At 38.6% G+C, this 20,708-nt stretch overlaps 2 protein-coding genes across 7 annotated transcripts in view; one reads left to right on the forward strand and one right to left on the reverse strand.

Moving 5' to 3' along the window:
• Nucleotides 1-16,468, forward strand: part of CUL1 (cullin 1) — a 53,207-nt gene extending 36,739 nt beyond the window's left edge. For both annotated transcript variants that reach the window (XM_042806421.1, XM_033012003.2), the window contains exons 9-22: nucleotides 1,752-1,882; nucleotides 4,794-4,901; nucleotides 4,991-5,097; nucleotides 6,252-6,300; nucleotides 6,880-7,011; nucleotides 7,593-7,710; nucleotides 8,721-8,797; nucleotides 9,560-9,691; nucleotides 11,074-11,166; nucleotides 12,468-12,515; nucleotides 12,597-12,679; nucleotides 14,115-14,220; nucleotides 14,917-15,030; nucleotides 15,925-16,468. In XM_042806421.1, coding sequence (XP_042662355.1) covers nucleotides 1,752-1,882; nucleotides 4,794-4,901; nucleotides 4,991-5,097; nucleotides 6,252-6,300; nucleotides 6,880-7,011; nucleotides 7,593-7,710; nucleotides 8,721-8,797; nucleotides 9,560-9,691; nucleotides 11,074-11,166; nucleotides 12,468-12,515; nucleotides 12,597-12,679; nucleotides 14,115-14,220; nucleotides 14,917-15,030; nucleotides 15,925-16,005 — 1,379 coding nt within the window. In that variant the 3' untranslated portion in view covers nucleotides 16,006-16,468. The remainder of the gene's footprint in view (nucleotides 1-1,751; nucleotides 1,883-4,793; nucleotides 4,902-4,990; nucleotides 5,098-6,251; nucleotides 6,301-6,879; nucleotides 7,012-7,592; nucleotides 7,711-8,720; nucleotides 8,798-9,559; nucleotides 9,692-11,073; nucleotides 11,167-12,467; nucleotides 12,516-12,596; nucleotides 12,680-14,114; nucleotides 14,221-14,916; nucleotides 15,031-15,924) is intronic.
• Nucleotides 16,469-19,017: 2,549 nt separating this feature from the next.
• Nucleotides 19,018-20,708, reverse strand: part of EZH2 (enhancer of zeste 2 polycomb repressive complex 2 subunit) — a 29,612-nt gene continuing 27,921 nt past the window's right edge. For all 5 annotated transcript variants that reach the window (XM_042806483.1, XM_042806481.1, XM_042806484.1 and 2 more), the window contains exons 18-20: nucleotides 20,335-20,415; nucleotides 20,135-20,219; nucleotides 19,018-19,346 (exon numbers count right to left, since the gene is read on the reverse strand). In XM_042806483.1, the coding sequence (XP_042662417.1) occupies nucleotides 19,286-19,346; nucleotides 20,135-20,219; nucleotides 20,335-20,415 (227 nt within the window). In that variant the 3' untranslated portion in view covers nucleotides 19,018-19,285. The remainder of the gene's footprint in view (nucleotides 19,347-20,134; nucleotides 20,220-20,334; nucleotides 20,416-20,708) is intronic.

Here is a 20,708-nt window from a genome sequence, read left to right on the forward strand (position 1 = left end):
ACCACTTTCTTTTTTTCTTATCAGGCTTCACTTGTGCAGATTACAGTAGTTCCCTGGCCCTTTTAAAGTTTGATGAAATCTCAAGATTAGAAACATTTATTTTGCAAGATTCTTTGAGAATTCATTCTTCAGTCACTATAATTAGTTCACGCTCAAATTTGTAATGTACTGAAATAGCCTATTGTAGACTATCCTAAACTTACAATAAAATCTTGCTCTCGATTAAAATCTTTAGTGCTTTGCTCTTGAAAGTACCCTGGTTTTGAGCTCCTCCCATGTGAAGTATGTTAAGCATATTGTATTACAGGCCATTCCTGTTGGTGTTCTGTAACTTTGTAATTAAACTGCGCAACTAGTTATAAAGGTTGTGGGGCACATTGTCATGTGTTACCTATTCACATCAGTATGATACCTATGGGAAATAATCATGTCGATTGGAAGCAGGCTGTATTGATTTCGGTGGAGTTACTGTGTCAGTCTTCCTTGAGGCTTTGTAGCATCTCTTCCATATTTCACCAAATACAGACATCCTGAAAGACCAACCTGTGAACCCTTATTTGTGGGTAGTTCTATCAGCAGCTTCTTATATCTCTGCATGGCATTATTTTTCTGCCTTTTTTCTAAAATTTTGTAGGCAGAAAACCATCAGTCTTGCGTTGTTATAAAAGTTTAACATCCGGATGCAAATATGGTTTTCAGAGAGAAAAAATATTTGCTTTTCAAATCCAGAAGTTTAAGCTTGCTGAAGTTCAAAGAAATGGAAAGCATTATATTGAAAGGGGTCTGAATAGAGGTGTCATTGCCTCAGTGTTAAAGCCATCAAGTTCTGTGTGTTGTATTTCACAGGTAGTGATACAGCTGCTTTATGGCTCTGTTTTAATTTAATCTGATAATCCCCAAGTGGTAATAAATTGCTCATAAACCCTTAGAGAAGTCCTTACACTTTAGAAGAACTAGATGCAGCTGACAACCTTAAGATGGATTCAACAAGGTGAAATACCCTTTTAGTTTACAGTAACTAATTTGGTTATTTACTGTTCCACTCGAGTGCCTGTTCAAGTGAGGACAAGATTACAAGGGCAACTAGTGGCTTTGTGTACCTGGTTTATGGCCATATTAAAGTTTGCTTTGCCTTTTTTTTTTTTTTTTTCTTAATAGTTCTGCACTCAGTACAAAGCATCTCCTCTGTTGAAAATTAACAATAAAAACAAAACCCTCTTCAGTACTAGATTTTCCAAAATTACTAATTGATTTTGGAAGGTCTTGGCTGAAAACTGGTGAGATTTTCATATGAAGCTAATGACAGTCCTAATTTGTGGTAACATTTCAAAACTTCATCTAAATAAGAAGGTTTTAACTCTATTTGTAAATCGCTGCACCTATTTAAGTTTATGAAAACTAGAAATCAGAAGTAAATATATTTCTATAATTGAAGTAATTATTTTTTCCTTTTGAGATTTATGTATTATTGTGAAGGTAAAATATCTTAATATTTAAGAGGTTATTTTCTCTTTAACTAGTCTTAGCTTTCCAGGTTAGCACAAAGTTTTGCTACACTATATAATTTTTTGCTGTAGTTTTTTCTGGCTTTTTAAAGGAGCAATTGCACATACGTTTTTGTTGATGATGGCTGTTTAACTCCTATTGGCAACTTGTAAATGAGAATTTGGAGTCACAGCATAATACAAATGGGAGATGTTGGCTTTCTTGGTTTTGTGTTTTTTGGTTGTTTTGTTTTGTTTTTTTTTCAGACTTGGGACGCATGTATAACCTTGTATCTCGAATCCAGGATGGCCTTGGAGAGCTGAAAAAACTTCTGGAAACTCACATTCATAATCAGGGTCTAGCTGCCATTGAGAAATGTGGAGAAGCTGCTCTAAATGCAAGTATCTCATCAAAATAAGCCTGTGTGTGATTGCTGCCAGGTTTTACATTAGAGGAGGGTGGATGCTTCCTGATGTAATTTCCAGTTTGCTGATGTTTTCCTCTCACTGATTTAATTTGTGAGGATTAGGCAATTCTCAAATGTTGACAGTAGGTTTAGAACAATAGTCACATCACTGTTACTGCCCTTTGGGCTCTGTGTTGTGGGTTGTTTTTTGGTGGGAGTAGGGTGGGAGATGTTCCTTCTGAGTTTTTGCACTTTGTCAGATGTCATGCTGCTTGGAAAGCTGGCTATGCAAATACAGCATCCTACACTTACAAATACACCTGAAAGTCCACTGTTTCACGAAGCATTATCTCCAGTGGACTGTATTCTAGACTTCTGACTTGGACAGGACTGTGTGAAGAAAGTTTCTGTTGGTTTTAATTTTTTGGTGAATGGCTTTATTCTATTTGGAAAAGCATGAGAAATGGAAAAGAGGAAGAGATAACTAAAATGGTTGGTCACAATATAAGGAGCAGGTCAGGTCTTTTGCAACACTGGTCATTTAGCCATATAATTGGTTTTCTTGATTTTATCCCATAATTGTAATTTCATACTTAATTATTTATTGATTAGTGTTGAATCTCAGCAATATGAAGTTGCTTAAACCCTTTGCTAGCCTTTTTATCCATAGATAATATGACATTTTTTAGGAAAGCAAACTAACAAACAAAAAAAATAGAATGAAACTTTGCACAAAGCAAGATTAGGATAGAATATAGATTCTGATAAATTTTATTTAAAATGGGATTTAGCTTTGATTTTTGACAGAGTTCATTTTAACCTGTTGTTGGCCTCAAATATTCTTGAAATAGCTTCACACTAGTAATCATTAAAACAGTAATCTGTAATGGCTGCATGGAGAACAGTAAAAACTTTATTTTTTAGCACAGATTAAAATGTTTTACATGAGTGTAGTGTCTGTTCACTTCTGTATTTTTAAGTGCATAGATTTTTAGCAGTGTTGATCTTACATGAATCATGAAGGAAGTTCAGGAATCTTCAGCTTCATTTGTAGATGTCACCTTAAAGTTTGAAGTCAGATGTGCTCCATGGTTGACACATACTCCCTAGTGATCATCACTCTTGAGTTTCTTTGTACTTAGGCCTTGAAGAATTTCCTGGAAAAATGAAAGCTCTTTCTCCAGGAATTAGTTCATCTTTGAGAGAGAGGAAGCCTGAGATTTGTATGCATTAATTCTTTTGACTCCAACCGTTAACAAAACTCTTCCTGAGCATGACACTTTTTCTGGCTTCTTCATCTTTCTCATTCATTCCTTTTCTTTTTCCACACATTTGTTCTTCACTTTCATAACACTGTTTCTGGCTGTCTCCCTTGGGAACCATCTTGCCTCTTATCCCAATATCCCTCCCACCACTGTGTCACTATTCATCATTGCCTTGCTAGCCCTCTATCGCACTTAGGTAGGATTGAACCTGAGTGAACAGATAATCAGCTGAGCAATTGTTTCTCAGTTTTTCTGTAGTTAGTGGAGAGAAATAGTCATACCAGCTTGACTCATCTGACCTATTTTAGATTTTTACTGCAGAATGAGCTGTGCTCTAGACTCCATTAACTGTATTAACAAGACTGCTCTTTAGTCAGATTACTGCTTTTTATGCCTTCTGGGTTGATTTTTCTGGAGTCCTTGTAATCAGTAGATGCCTTTCTGAATGTCCTTCAAGTCCACTTGAATTTTTTTGTCTGGGAGTTTCTCAATAATCTCAGTTCTTTATTTTAAGCATGGCATTAGATCAGTGGTCTACATAGTCTACGTCTGTCTCTAGTGGCAGCAGGAAATGTTTTTCAGGATCTGATACAACCCCTGCCCATCTTTTTCCATTTGTTACCAGCGTCCAGAGCTCTTAATGGTAGGAATGTTACAGGAGTACCTCCATGCCCAGTCCTTTTAGTTTTTATTTATGGACCTGTTGTCCATGAGTTTGTGTAATCTGTTCTTGAACCTGCTGATATTATCTGCTTCCAACAACCTCCTGTGGCAGCAAGTTCCAGACGTCTGCTACCTTATATGTAAAGATGTTCTTTATTTTATCTGTGTTAAACTTGTTTCTTATCACTTTTATCAAGTGTCCAATAGTTATAAAATGTGGCTTTTAGTGTGCTTTTCAGTCATCCTCCTGATTTTGTCAATCTTGGTCATGAGCCATTTCAAACTTCTCATCTCCAGATTGAAGACTTCTAGCCTTTTCTGTCTGTTGTGTAGTAGCTGCCCTGTCTGCCTGGCATTTTAGTTGCCCTTCACTGTTCCTACTCAGACTCCACTCCATCTTTATTGAGATGCAGAGATCAGGAATTGCATATAGGACCCAGTCTGTGAGTGCCATAAGCTTGATGTTTCTTGGGCATTTGGCTGCCACGAGGTATTGAATGGGAAATTTTCAAGAACTTTCAACAATGTCTGAGGTCTCTGTACTAAGTTGTACATAGTGGGGATACACCTGTTACATTCTTTCTACAGAGCTTTATTTTGAGGGTTTCTTCAATAGCAACGGCCATTTTATTATTATCCAGCTCTCAGATCTGATTCAAATTAAGATTATGCCTTTGAAAATGTCCTTGGGAATGCTTGCAATAGCTGAGTAAGCAGTTTTGTCTCCTTTTGTACTATATAATGTAGTACATTCTGCACTCTGGTTACTGTAAATGAAAGCTTATGCTAATGTAAGTCAGTCCTGGACATAGGACCTAACTAGTCTGGATACTATTGTACCTTTAAAAGATTTCTAATACTTTGTAGTCTTTCCCCATAAAAATTTACTTAGGCCAGTGAGTAGCTCCTTTTTGGAGGAGGCAGAAAGCAGAAAGTTAACAGGTTTCAAAAAACAATCTCTCTTTATTTTGCAGGATCCAAAAATGTATGTACAGACAGTGTTGGATGTCCATAAGAAATACAATGCTTTAGTCATGTCTGCATTCAACAATGATGCTGGCTTTGTGGCTGCACTAGACAAAGTAAGTATGTGTAGTGTCATACAGTGAACATTTTTTTTCCTATTCAGTGTTTTGTCTCCCAAAATTTCACTATCTTTTGTGATTTATAGGCTTGTGGTCGATTTATAAATAATAATGCAGTAACAAAAATGGCTCAATCATCCAGTAAATCCCCAGAGCTACTGGCACGATACTGTGACTCTTTACTAAAGAAAAGGTACGTCTTCAAAGACAAATTATTATTTTAGGTTGGCTTTTGTTTTAAAAGGTTTTAGCATATGAAGTCTTATATTGTGTCTCTAGAAACAGAACTTTACATTTCAAGAAGAATTAATTATACAAAATTCTGAATATGAAAATTACTATAGGGCTTTTCCTAAAGTATATATGGAGTTTACTTTTCTTTTTTAAAGAAGGGGGGAAATAATAAAATACCTAAGACCTTTCTTTCCTTATAGGAAACTAAGTTTTAGTTTTTCAATAAAACAAGGTGTTTTGGGGAGGGGATGGTGTCCCCAAAATTTGTGTTCTGTTAAATGTTGTAAAGAAGAGGCAGACATTCCCTTTCTCTATTAAAACTCTTGCCTTTCTCTGTATCTTCTTCTATCTGGGCAGAAATTGAGGACAAAAACTGCTTTCTAACCTCCTGTGGTTCATAATTTAATGAAGGTATTTGGATTCAAATGATTCAGCAGATCATACACTGACTTGGTATCAGTTCAGTTCATACTGGATTGATGTCAGTTTTGTCACTGGCAACTTTTCTAGCTGCTTTGGGGAAGGAAAAAAAAACCACCACCAAACGATCCAAAACCAGAAGAACTTGCTCACTTTTCCCTTCCATCCCCTTCTTCCTTCAGCAAAGGATTTATTTTTCCCTTTATAAATACTAGCTTTCTGCAGGGTAGATTTGGGGTATGCCTGATGGACAAGCATGATATCGAGGAAAACAATGTGAGGCCACCTGAGCTCTCACCCAGTCAAGACCCAGCTCTATGAGCTGGTTTCTTTTCACTGTACTATCTAAGATAAGAAATTAAGATAACATTTAGCAGCAGAAAAAAAGCAGGGAGAGAGAGATGCATGTTTAAGCCCATAAATCCTGAGAAACATCAGGCTGCCAGAAAGTCCAGAGCAATTCATGGTCCAGGACTTCAACCTATTGTTTTACACTTGCACACTTCAGAATTGCTTACATGTGGAGTAGTGAAGAGAACTGTTCATTTCATTACAGTTTCCTCTCTAAAGAGTCTTTGATTCCAGAACTACTCAATCTGTGTTCTTTTATTTATGAAATTTCCATATATATCCATATGTTGTTTTAATTCAGCAGTTTTGGGATTCATTAAGAATACACTTCTTTAATTGCAGCTCGAAGAATCCAGAAGAAGCAGAATTGGAAGATACACTCAATCAAGTGGTAAGATGTCTATAAATAAAACTCTTTTCTGTGTAAGCTTTGACAAATTAGTAATACTCAATTGTCATACAAATCAGATGAGAGAAAACATTTTATTTTTTAGGTTTGATTTCATTACTAAGTGTTTCAGCTTTTCAGTAATAATCTTCGTCTCTGTGTGGCTTGTTGGTTGTATTTTTTTCTGTGTAAAAAAAAAAAAAAAAAAAAAAAAAGCCCTTTACAGCAGATTTAAAGTGGCTAAATGGAATTTATGCTTTTACTTCATTTTTATATGCACATATATATATAGTTTCTACAATATACTTATTTTTATGTAATTACATATACGCACATAGTTATTTATATGTAAGGCTGTACATGTGGAATATACAGTTAATGTGTTTAAAATAGTATCCACATTTAAAATAAACATGCACCACCATCTCCTTCTCCCCTCAAAAAAAAAAAAAAAAACAAAACAAAACAAATAAAAAAACCCTGGCCTTAATAAGTGCAAATGAAGTAGCTACTGTTATAGCTTTTTTCAAAACAAATGCATAAATACTTTTTTTTTCTTAAAAATTATCATTGCTTTTCCAGATGGTTGTCTTCAAGTACATTGAGGATAAAGATGTATTTCAAAAATTCTATGCTAAAATGCTGGCAAAGAGACTTGTACATCAGAACAGTGCTAGTGATGATGCTGAGGCAAGCATGATCTCTAAGCTAAAAGTGAGTATTCCATGACTGTGCCATGCCCTACCGTCTTGCAGGTCCTCAGGCTGCCTTGGGAAGCATTGCTGTATGTCCTTTCATTTCATTATTTTGTGTATTTTTCTATTGTACATAACCTCGGTTGTCGGGGTTGTGGGGTTTTTTTGTTCTTGGGTTTTTGTTGTTGTTGCTTGGTTGTTTTTTTTACCTCCTAGGAGCTCGTAGTGCATGTCTGTCAGCTGTAGTAAAGATGGAGTTAAGCTTAATTATTCTTATTCAGATGAATGGCATGGATATAATTATCCAAGGGAATGACTGCTGAAAGTTTGCTTAATTTCATTAACCCTTGTTCATTCAGGGTCAAGCAAAATATGATCTAATACTCTTTTAGGGGTCTGTTTCATTATATGTTTTGCTTCATTTTTAAACAAAATTTTCTTCAGTTTTTGATGACAGTTAAAGTGCATGTCTAGTTGAGATCAGTCCTCTAAGTAAGGGAAATATTGAACTTTGTACATCTTAAGAAAATAGGCTCTGATACTCTGTTCTTCTCATTCAAAAATGTGTCTTGCTGACATATCTGTGCTTTTAAAATACAGCAAGCTTGTGGTTTTGAGTATACCTCCAAGCTGCAGCGGATGTTCCAAGATATTGGTGTAAGCAAGGACTTGAATGAGCAGTTTAAAAAGCACCTGACCAATTCAGAACCATTAGATTGTAAGTAACACATTTGCCTAAGTTACTGTTGAGTAATTTAGCTTCCTCTTATTTCTACAGAGCAAACTATGTGAAGGAAATATTTGGTTTAGACATCATGCCCTCGCAGAAGTTAGAGTTAGTATTATTTTGACCAAGACAGCTAGGATTTTTAAATTAGTCCTTTAGGTCTGTACTTTGTCTCCTAATAGCGCTTTATATCTTCTGTTATGGGTAGCCTCCTCCTGATTTTGCAGCTCATGTTTAGGTATGTAACTAAATTAAGTTGAATCCTGTCTCTGGTGGCTTGTTTGGTTTTTGGGTTTTGTGGTTTTTTTGTTTTTTTGAATGGAAAGATGCTTTTCTTTAAACAGTTGATTTTGAGCACAACATGGCTTAAGTTCATACTTGTGTAAAAGCATTAAGAAAGGATGTTGTGTTTTAGGTTGTTAGACAGCCCTATCACTTTTTTACAAAGAAATATTTTTTTCATCGAAGCACATTGAAACAAATCCTTTAAGGAATTGTTAATTATTTGTTGGAGTACATTTAGAGTTGTGTGTTATCAGGCTTCAATTTCACTTAGTTTTTGTATTATTCTTACCGACTTGCCCAAAACGCCTTACAAGTATAAATGTTAAATGTTTATTCTTGCAGTTGTGTACTATGATGAGTTTTGGTTTTACATAAAAATGAACACGTACAGTTTTTACACTTGCATGTTAAAAGAGAAGTCCATTGTGGGGATAGAAACAGGGTAATAACCTCTAGAAATGAGAGGAAATTGAGTGACTGTCACAGTAACTTTAAAGCTCTCCAACTGCAGCGACTTCTTACATGACTTCCTTTTGTTTATGTTCTAAATAAAAAAAAAAAAAAAAAAAGAGATATAGCTTAATGACTTTTCACCACGTTAGTTTGAGCAAAAGGCAGAACCATTTCTTGTTAGCATTAGAAGTGGGACTGCATGTCTGAAGGGGGGGTGGGAGCAAGGAGGGTAACACAGCTCAGCCTCTTCACCTCTCTTCCAGTGGATTTCAGCATCCAGGTGCTGAGTTCTGGGTCGTGGCCATTCCAGCAGTCCTGCACGTTTGCTCTGCCATCCGAGGTGAGCCAGGCGTGCCCTCGGCACGTGCAAGGGGCGCGCGGGAAATTTGGTTTACAAGGCTGGTGTCTCCTCCTGTGGTGGTGTGTGTCAGAGAGGACTGGAAGTGTCCCTGGTGTTTGCTGATTTGGCTGGAGGATATTTGGAACAAGATAAGTGAGTAGTAAGGTAGTGGAAGGGAACTGTGTGAAATACGTAACTGCTTTCTCATGTGGAAAGACCTTGGTTAGTGAATCTTTCTTCAAAACATTCCACAGTAACTAAAGCAAATCTTCATTAGTGTATTTTTCTGTGTATACTTTCATTCAAGAAAATTTTTCTTGCTGTTGCTTCAGCTTTGTCTGGTAAAATCTTTAGCTATTGTAACCATTAGTTTTCTGTTGAGTGCTTATCCAGAATAGACAAGACGTGAACACTTAACATGAGAAATAAGTTTAACTGCTGTTACCTGGAGGATGAAGGTGCTTAAAAGAAATCACCTTTCTAGCTTTGCTTAATGTATCATAAAAGGAAGAATGGAACTGAAATGCTTGGTTAGTTTTGGATTGTTAATGACACTTTAAGAGGGAAACTCGTAACAACGGGAAATTTTTATCCAGTCTGAAGAATTTGAATACTCTGGATTTCCATTTGTCATTCAGACAACCTGGCAGTCAAGGGGGATCTGATTCGATTCTCCTTTGTTGGTTTCAGAGCATGTTCTAATAATGGTACATGAAGGTAAACAGTATTCTTTATTTATCTATTGTTGTTGTTTTTATACAGTTAGAACGGAGCTATCAGAGATTTACTGCATTTTATGCCAGTCGCCATAGTGGAAGGAAATTAACGTGGTTGTATCAGCTGTCCAAAGGGGAATTGGTTACCAACTGTTTCAAAAATAGATACACGTTACAGGTAAGGATAGCATCCTGCCAGCTGAAACACTTGGTGGTGCAGAGGACTGGGTGCAGCTGATCATTTCAGAAACATGCGTTCAGGCTCTGCTCCGCTGCTCTTATGTGCTCTGGGTGACCTGCTTAGCCTCTTTACTTGTCATGTAGAGATCATTGCTTTTCGTTACTTTAAAAGACAATTCTGCAGATAAATGTATTTAAAATGGTAAAGTGTGTAGATGTTGAAGCAGTGAAGTTCATGTGAATACCTGTGCCTGCACACAAACTAATTTTAATAGGTAATACCATGAATTGAAGTGTATTTGATTTGTATGTCAAAATTTTAATTAACAGTATGTAGTGAGGTATTACAATTAGGTATTTTAAATCATTCCTTAGTTGGTGGTGAGGAGGTGTGCGTTCATATTTATACACACACATACACGTTTAGCTGCTACGATGCTCACATGTATTCATTAGCTTTATTCCAGTGAAAAATACCAGTCTTTAAATAAAGCAAAGCACAGATGCAAGACCTGATGGCTGCAGATCTGTGTACTACTGAAGTGAACATAGATGTTAGCCCTCCCCAGATGGTTGTTGGTGTTATGATTAATAGAACCTTTATCGTATGTTTAGTTACTGTACTGATATTTAAGATCTATGTTTAAAAGAAAATTGACTTAGAAAAGGGAATACATTACTTGTGGTTTAAGCAGTTGTTGAACTGGGTTCTGAGACCTCTTTGTGTAAGATCTCATGCTTTTCATGCTTTTCTGTCTGCTTTCTCTCTTAAAGTAGACAGAGGAGGGGAGTTCACAAGAGTGAGAAGAAACAAGATAATCTCAGACTTTGAACTTGTCATATGTTAACATATGTTAACCCTGTGGTGATAGACATGAATAAGCCACTGAGAGCTGCCTTGTTTATCAATCTGGTTTCATTATTCTGCTGGAGTTGGGAGGGTTGTGAGGATGAATTCACTAGTCTGTGTTGGTTTTAATGAAGACTGAACAGGTAGGAGTCAGGGAGTGACAAAAGAAAATAATTTAAAATTATATTAGCAAGTTGAAAGATAAGGCTTTGACACCATAACAGAAGATTTGATAAAGTGTCTGCAGCTAGTTAAATGATCATAATCTTCAGGTTTATGTTTAGATAATGCTGGAACGTAGAGTTCTCGCTGTGTAAGTAACAAACATCAGATTTTTCTGTATTGTGTAATGATTAGCACTAGCTGGCTATTCTCTGTTGTCCACTTATTCCAGTATATGTGTTTAACTGGTGAATTTCAGTCTATTCAAAATCAGAAAGTATGTTTGCCCATTCTCATTTCCTGATTTCCACCCTCTCCCCTTCATTCTCTCTCTTTTTTTTTTTTTTTTTTTTTTTCGGATTTGTTAGGCATCCACATTCCAGATGGCGATTTTACTGCAGTACAACACAGAAGATGCCTATACCGTGCAGCAGCTGACAGACAGTACTCAAATAAAAATGGTAGTGACTTCGCACATTTTACCACTCTCATGTAAACAAGTCTTTTGGTCTTCAGGGCTCTTCCTGCTATCATAAGAAAATGGGATTAGACATGCTCGAAGCCAGAGTTCGTTTCTGTCCTGAAGGAGCCCAATGTGCTCTGTTCTTGGTCAGCTTACTTTCCTGTAATCATAACTGCCTAATCTTCTGATGAGTGTTAGTGTTATATACTCCTGTCCATGATGGGAGTGAGTTGTCTGGCTTCCTTCTGGGCTCTGGTAGTAAGTTTTCAGTGTTTCACTACATACATTTTTATTATTAAAAGACAACATTCTAGGAAATTCAGCATTTTCCCTGAATGACTGATCTGTGCATCTGTTTTTCTTTACATCTCAAGGCTTGCATACACGAACATAGTAAAATCTGCAGTTTCACTGGTTCACTCTTTCTTGTGGAAAAGGTTCCCTCCTTTTCTTTCCGAGTAGACTTTATGGCCCACAGTTTATTTGGCAGCTCTGTCCTTTGCTAGTAGGTTTGAATCGAGTCTGTTGGGACTTCTGGAAAGTTAGACAATTCCTAGGCAGTAAGATCTTTCATTTTAGAAACGTGTATCTAGAAAGTTACTGCTGCTGATGGTTTACAGCAAAGACAGAAGTCTTACGGGCTCGCCATTTATTATAGATGCTTGTTTGCAGAGAGAGAGATTGAAATTTAGGTAAAACAAGTATTTGGCCCAAATTATGGTTGGACCAAAATAAAACTCTTCTACAGCTGAAAATTATCTGCCTGAAACACCGATGATTTCCACTGTGGTACAGTAGCAGCTCTGTGAGCCCACGCAGAACACAGACAGTAGTGTCGCCACCTGGGTCACGGGCCAGCAACAGTAACCAGAACAGACCCCTGGTGTAAGCAGGAAAAGGCAAATACATTAATCAGAAAGCAGAGTGCTTGCTTTCTGAGGTTTACGCTTGCCATGGTATCTGTATTTACGTGGTTTGGGAAAAATTATTTCTTATACTTATAAATCTGCTTGCAGAATAGCTCCTAAAACAGCAACTGGAAAGAGCTGTTGTTTGGAATTACTTTCTAAAGAATTTGATGTTGACCAACCACAAAGTGTCCTAACACCCAAAAAGGGCCTTATTACATTTTATTTCTGTGAACTACATTTTTACTGCTTTTTTTTTTTTTAATACTAATTTTTTAGTGTTCTGCACTCACTAGTTCTTAGTCTAAATATGTCTTTTCTTGTTAAAATATTTTAAGTTTAAGAAAGGTGGTGTCTGTGTGCACTGATAATATTTTCTGTAATTTTGTAGGATATCTTGGCACAAGTTCTACAGATACTGTTGAAATCAAAATTGCTTGTAAGTATCCTTGCTTTTTTATGACCTGCTTAACATTCAAAATGTATCAATGAATATTCATTTGTTTAATTTTTCTTGCAGGTATTGGAAGATGAAAATGCCAATGTTGATGAGGTGGAGTTAAAACCAGATACCTTAATAAAACTGTATCTTGGTTATAAAAAGTAAGGAAAAACTTGAGCATACATCACTTGTGTATAATGGGTAGCATCCATTTTCTATGCTTACAAAATTGGGTAAAAACTAAGAGACCCGGGATGAAAGCTCCAATGTTCAAGTGCCAATTCAAGCAGAGATACGTTATGTACCAGCTTTAAAGGAGAGGGGTGGTTGGTAGGGGTGTAAGATTTCAGATGTCCAACTTGGACTTGTCTGTCAAGGCCTGGACATATTTTTATATGTACTTTTTGTTCCGTGATTCTTGTCTAATTTATTTCTGATAAGAAACTATGCTGGTTTTTACCAAGGTGCGTGACTTGCATGCACTCAGCAAAATACATTATAATTTCTAAGGTTACAGTAGTGAACAGTGACAAGCAAAGGTCAAAGTCTTAAATATTCATCCAGTAGAGATAACATGAGAAGATCAGCAGGCTCAGTTTAGAACTTCAGAGCGTACAGTGATTTGAAAACTTAATAAACGTGATTTTCAGTAGTTTTTATTACCTACTTTAACCAGTGTCACTTTCACTGTTTGTATATTTTAAGTTGTTCACAGTACCCTGGCGACCCTTTATCGTGCTTACCAGAGCAGAGACGTAAACACACATAAATTCAGTGTGGAACTCAGTACTTCCTGAAGATAAGATCTTAAGAGAAAGAAACATTTTAAAACCTTTCCTTGTACCTCACTTTTTATCTGCTTTCTTCCCTCCTTGACCAGTAATGAAAAGGCCTGAGAATTCATGGTCAGTGCAATGATGGCAGCAGCCCAGTGGTTCCCAGTTTACGATGCACAAGACTCTGCCAAGCAAATGGCAGGTGCCCCCCCCGCCCCCAGCACGGCCTGGGGCTGTGGTGCCGCACAGCTGGCTGCAGAGCACAGCTGGCTGCAGAGCACAGCTGGCTGCAGAGCACAGCTGGCTGCAGAGCCGCACCTCTGGCCGTGGGCTCCTCCCGGCACAACCAGGGGCGCCAGGGAGAGCGAGAGTCAGCATTCAGTTTCACCAAACCAAAGGATTTCTTCACGTTATGGTCAGAATCCAGGCTGTAAATCAGAAAGCTGATTCTCTTTCCACTGACTTCCCTTGTCCTGTTCGCTGACTGGAAGCTTCTTACTAAACATAGAAATGTTTCGAGTACAGTGTAGTTGTATAGCACTAGTTTGACCTAACAGATCACTGGGTTGGGTTCAAGAAGTCATGAAATTCATGAACAACCACCAAAAACGTATTCTTTTTTTTTTGGTTGGTTGTGGTTTTTTTGGTTAATTTTTTAAAACTTCAGTAAGATTGTCTAAAACTTTTGGAAGTGCCAAAGTCTCCTTTTGTTGTAAAGTAATCGTGGTAGTGTGGCTTTTATTTTGGAGTTGGGTTTTGGGTTTTTTTGTTTGGTTGGTTTTTAAACAGGCTAACTGTTTTATTCTGTTTTTCTTTACAGCAAAAAATTGAGAGTAAACATCAATGTGCCAATGAAGACTGAACAGAAGCAGGAGCAAGAAACTACACACAAAAATATAGAGGAAGATAGAAAACTACTGATTCAGGTGACTTGCATTGCAGAATGCTGCCATGCTATGAACTTAGAATTACAGCTTTGTCATCCTTTAATGAAGCTTCCTCTGGTGGAGCTAAAAATGTATTTACAGTGCTCTTATAAAGGCGATTGGAGTCTGTAATAGAAAATTTAGAAAGGCGTGACAGGACACAGTTCTTCACGTTTGTTCTACCATCATGTTGATGAGAGTTTGGGTTCCAAGGATGCACACACTCACCGTACCTCGTGTCCTGGGTGAAAACTAGTAACACCTAGTGTTTTTCTATCAGTTCATTTGGGATCCACTTGAGAAGCAAAGGGGCAGAAGGAGGAAATCCAAATGTACTACTAAGAGCCTGTCACAGTAAGGTTAAATGTATGAAGACAGCTTTCTGTTATAGAAGTAGCTTCATGTTGCCCTTAGTACCAGTTGGCACTATTGTCATGACTGGCCATAAGCAGAGAAGTTCTTAAAATTCATGGTCAAAACCACTTCTGATGACTGTATGCTATGTAGAATCTGAGTTTTTTAAGTCTGCATGAGTAGCTGACATTCCGTAGGCATGCTTCTCCCCATCGGGTGCTCAGGTTTGCTCTGATGATGGTTCTGTGCTAGCAGATGGGGTCTGCTAGGGAAGTAAAATGGCTTTATCCAGAAGGACAAGTAGTTTGCTCCTAAGCACACCTTTCTGGCTTTGCTGTGCAGGCTGCTATTGTGAGAATCATGAAAATGAGGAAGGTTCTAAAACACCAGCAACTGCTTGGAGAAGTGCTAACACAGCTGTCCTCAAGGTTCAAGCCACGAGTTCCAGTGATTAAGGTATGCAAGAACCACATCTCTGAACCTGTATTGCAGGAGGTGAGGAGGATATATGTAGACAAAATACATGTTTCTGAATTAAAGAGGGAGCTAAGAGGATGTGATGGGTAAGGACAAATTTTTGGAGTTACAAGGAGGAAATATTTTAAGCAGAAATAATGTATTTCTCCTATGGTAATAGGCATGTTTCATATTGCTGGCAGGGGTAAAATAGTAGCTTGATTGCCTCTTCCCACATCAGTGCCAGTTTACAGCAGCCCCTGCTCCATGTTTACATCTCATTCCTGCTCTCCCAGCTGTGGGAGCACCGCCTCTTGTGGGCTGGCTCAAGAGAACAGTTTCCTGATCTCTTCTAGAATAAAGATATTGGGGAGGGGGGCATCGTATTTAATTACGGTTTCATCATCAGTTTGTTTGGTCCCACCAACGGCTCCTACATCCACAGCCAAGGGGACGATAGCTAGGTGGGGCGAAAAACAGGCAGCGAGAGCCGCTGAGAGAGGCAGTGCCACAGGAGATGCCCCCGGTCGAGACGGGAAATAGGCAGCTGGGGCTGTTATCTTTAGTAACATTACAGTAAGCACTCTGCATCTCAGCTCAGCTCTTTAACTGGCGTCTTACTATGCAGTTGCTCAGCATACTGCTGGTCAGTTGACCTCCCAGTCACTGCCCTGGAATGGCACCAAGCGAGCAGAATTCAGTTTGGTGGATTTAGCGAGGTCCTCTGGGTGGATGCGGTCAGGAACGGGAGAGCAAATTGCCGTGGTCTGTGCCCTTTGCCTACTCCCATGTTCTACTTAGCCCGAAACTCAGTGGCCAAAATCAAAGTTTGTAGGGACCACCGAGGAGGCTCCTCTGCCAGTGCCCCACCGCTGATGTTTGTTTCTCCCCCAGAAATGCATCGACATTCTGATTGAGAAGGAGTACTTGGAACGCGTGGATGGTGAGAAGGACACCTACAGTTACTTGGCTTAATATTTTTATTAGCAATTATTTGACTGTGTGACACTCGGCAGATAGGTATGTGATGGAAAGAATGAAAGCAACCGAACTTCATAGCAGCCACCCTGCTGCCATTTGGACCTCCCTTTTTAATAACTGAGATCAGGACTCCCATCAGCCAGTCTCAGATTTACATCAGAACTGCTCAGGATTGATACATTTCAAGTATGTAAATATGGACACCAATGCCATTTAACCTAATTTAAGAACAGAAAGGAATCGAACCCTTCTCCTTTAAGGGTTGCATGCTACTGCATTTAAATCAATACATTGGCTATATGATAAACAGCTGCCATCACAGGCAGCACTTATAAATGTTGGCAGCACTTTGAGAGCGAGTCTGAATGGACCCATGTGTAATCTGCTATGAAAAACCATTTGTATAGTGTGTTTCATTTTTTAATGTGTGATAAATAAAAAAAAAAAAATTAAAAGATTTCTGTACAAGTTGCATTTGGTTTTATTGTTTTAAGTTTCATGACTTATCTTTCTAAATGTAAATAAAAGGTATAATGGTTATGAAAGCTATAGAAACTCATTTTCTTTTTCTCCTGTTCCCTGATGATTTAGCAGATTTTGTTCTCTGAAGAAATTAATTGTCATCTCTCATCAAATGTGCATGCTACCTCTTTAAGAGGAAACGGCTGCACCTTGAAAAGTTGTGATGCTTTCACAGGTACGCAGAATTAAAAATACTTCAAAAATATGTGGCAATAGTCGGTCGCTTGAAGTTGGAGCTGTTTTTAATACTGTTCAGTGTGCTGTAAGTGCATGACAGTTGCCTAAATGCTACCCTGAATAAATAAGGTTTAGGCTGTCAAATTATTTGACTAGAAGAGAAAATTGTGTTCCTAAAGAATAATTCCCCTTAACTGCAACCTGTGATGGGAAAAAAAATATTTTTGAGTGTTACTACACCTATATTGATTGATTAGGCCTTATTGCATTCTTCTTGTAACGTTTTGTGTTCGTTATATACATATAAAATGAGTATTAGCTTTCCATGTTACAAGCACAGTTCTACCATCCTCACGGGTCTCAGTTTTAGTAATTTATATTTTCTAGTCTTGATGGTGAAAAGAACCGAACTAACTTCTGCAGCCAAACCCTCTTCCCCTTAGAATCTGTGACTTGTTCTGGCATGAAAAAAAGGGGAGATAGGTTTTGTGTTGATACTGATTCTCTGAGGGAAACTAATTTTTCGTTGTTACAATTGAGCTGTGACCTACAAATGTGTCTGGGTGGGTTTGTTTTTTTTTTTTTTATTTAAAAAAGGAAGGAAGAATATTAGATGTGATCCAAACTGGTTTGGAAAATGGAAGTCTCATCCCCACTTGAGATTTTACATGCTTTCTATTCCTATTCTGAAAGAACTTTAATCGCACTAAAGACTGCCAGCATAGGTAACAGAACCACCTTGCTATTCAGTTTTCAAATTGCTTTTCTGAAATTTAGAAGAATGGAGCTTGCAATGCTTTGGGGGCTTTTTTTTTTTTTTTTTTATGATGCTCTTTCATGTTTTGTTTTTGTGAACCCTTCTTGCAGAAAGTTTGGTGCTTGTAGATTTTTGGAGCCGGATGTACCCGTGGCAGGGTGACAGAAGCAGGCTGAACGATGGTCAGAGGGGGAAGGCCAGAAATAACTAACAAACATGCTGTCCCAGCCCAGCCGCCCTCCAGCACTGGTTAACACGGCCTTGCTTTGTATACTTTGTGTGCTGTCTAGTGCAGAGCTCTATTTTTAAAACCCATCTGCTGTCAATCCAGCTTCAGGCAAGAGCCATGCTGTACCCAAGCAGGGAGAAAATAAGTTTTGATTTTTGGACTTTTTTTTTTTTCCTCGTTAGTAAGATGAAGGGTATGAATTCTTAGTTCCTACTCAGGCTACCACCAGCTGGCTGCCTTACTCGAGCGTGGAGGCAGGCACTGCTGCTTTAGCACTTGCTGAACAGGGCCAGGGAGCTGGAGCCTCCTCACTGCAGAAGGGGCATCACTGACAGGATTTCTTGACATCAGTTTTGCAATAGTGTGTCCCTGCGCCTGCTCTCCCCCCCTGAGCTGTTTTCACTGGAGCATTGTGTTCTTCCCAGCAGAAAGCTGCAGAGTTCACACTCAGCTGGCAAATCGGAAATAAACATGTGGTAGCCCTGTACAAGACCCAAACAGACAGTGAACAGCAGTCTAAACAGTTTTGGATAAAAACATATATATAAAAAACTTGTAGTAAGAGATGGTAACTGTACCAATAAGCAAACCTGTGATTGCTTACAGTTAAACAAGAGATGCAGAAGAGAAATGTATGTGTTAGTACTGTTGCATTCAGTATTTACTTTGTTGTTGCATTGAAGCTGCGGTTGCAGGTTCCAGTTTACTGGAATCCCACTGCTGCTTCCCTGATCAAAAGATGCAGGTGTTGTCCTCAGCAGCGGTATCACCGTACTGAGTGGGGAGATTCCTGGCACCTGCTTAGGCAGCTGGGTTGCCATTAAGCTAATGGGCAGGTAGACACCAACCTTGTCACCACAGCTGTGTCTTAGAAATAGGGCTTGTCCCAGACATCACAACTAGCCTGGGTTTTCTGGGGGGGGCAGGGACACCCTTTCCTCCCCCTCCTCAAATGCAGCTGCTGCTAACGGACAGAGCCCTTGTTAGGTTTAAGGACTGATGAGACTTAACAAAAGTAGAGAAATACTTTTAAAACCAAGAGGTTAGCTGTAAGAGCAAGCGTAGGAGTTTCTAAGCTGCAGCCATCACCTTCAGGCCAAGGGTACGTGAAAACTGAAAGACCTTTTACTGAGGGGCTAGAGGCTGAAGTCCCAGTCAGCTTGACTGATGTCACCTATGCTGTTTACGTCTTCACATTAATCTTAAATGTGGCCTGAAATAACAGCAGACAAAGTACACAGCTGCCTTCGCGCAAGTTGAAAGTGTTCACATTGCTTCCTCAACTGGCTGACACAAAATTCCAACTCGGTTCTACTAAAAATGAAGAAGTTCAAGTATCCTTTATTCAAGGTTGAAAAATGTACCACACCACATTATTGCAAAAGTTCATAGGTACAAAACACTTTGCAGCTGGTGAGAAGGCAATAAAAAGTTGGGGTTTTTTAATTTGTTACTATAAATTACTGTTACAGTACTTTGCAAATACAGAATTTCAAATTGCATCATTTTTATTTCTCTAAAATTGCCCACAGTACTAGAAATTCCTGAAGATAAGGCAGCTGTTTGTTTAAAAGAAGAGGTAGCTGGTGTCAAGGGATTTCCATTTCTCTTTCAATGCCCACATACTTAAGGGCATCAGCTTGGCTATATCTGAAATTAAAATAAAAAAATTAAAACCTAGTAACACTGAACCTTTCAGCTTCATTGTTTTGATATAACAGCACAGCACCACAGCCTGGAATACTCTCATACTTAGATTTCCTATAGCTTCCTCACCAGCTGGGGCCTTTATTCCTTGTGCGAATTTGCAGATGCAGAACAGTGCTGACCACACAAGAAACTGCCTTTCGAGGAGTTTGACCAAGAGAAAACAAAACACAAGAAGTGTGGAATTTTATGCCTTGAATCTCACAGTGCTAAAGTTCATTTTATCCAGACAAAAGCAGGTGCATTTCTCAGAGCTGACTTACACGGTATCGTCACCGGACAGCTTAGTTTTCTTCAAGTGAGATGATTTCAGAGGAAAGCATGAGCACAGTCTTAGCAAGCACTTCTCTGTAATAACACAAGAATAATTCTTGCCCATTTCTGAATTGATGGGAGAGACAACCCCCTACTGGTACCTAGGGCACCCCACCAGATGAAGTGTAATACGCAGGGTCTGCCTGGAAAAGGTGTGCAGGTCTGTCCCCATTTGTCACCAAACTTTTCTCTAGACAAGCTGCTGTTCTGAGTCTGCAAGGCTCTTAACCAGCTGCTTTGCTCAAGTCAGTCTTACGATGGTACCTGGCTTAAAAAGAAACACGGGAGCTGCTGCTCAGCTGCTCGGGCCTGAGGTGGTGAGGAGGCAGGCGCAGTGATTCACTGCAAGCTGGGCAGAAATACTGAAAGCTCGTCTGGTCTGTGACAGGAAGAAACTACAAAATCCATCTACCAACCTGTAGTCAAAGAAGAGCTCTTCACCAGTCTGAATGGCTCTTTTAGCAAATATTCCTATTCTGTGATCACCGTTAACCATCATAACTGTTTAAAAGAAATTTAAACTTATGTTAACACAAATACTGACAAAATATGTATTTTAAATAAACATCACACAACATTTAATACACCACTAAAAGCAAGTAAATTTAAAACTTACCTTTTGCATAGCAGTTGGGATTTACTGAATGGTTTGCAAATCTAATTTTGTTGCCCTTGCGTGTTGCATCCACCACAAAATCTAAGGGGGGAAAAACAACAACAAAACCCACAAATGATGGACAGGTCACCTACAAATTAATTTTGGTGTTTGATACCTAACATGCTGGTATTTTAGCAGCTGGAAAAGATAGCTGCTCAGCTTCCCACGATGAAGAGCTGGCACATCATCCTACAATAGCTTTATTGTTCTGCAAGACACAAAATAGTCCAGCTGCCCCACACTGTGCTATTTATCTCCTGCCACAGCAGCACTACCTCAGCTTCTCATCTGAAAAGCTTCTCTACCTTTATTCTACATGGACAAGCTTCGTA

This window comes from Tyto alba, unplaced genomic scaffold, assembly GCF_018691265.1.
Source record: "Tyto alba isolate M040663 unplaced genomic scaffold, T.alba_DEE_v4.0 Super-Scaffold_46, whole genome shotgun sequence".
Lineage (NCBI taxonomy): Eukaryota > Metazoa > Chordata > Aves > Strigiformes > Tytonidae > Tyto > Tyto alba.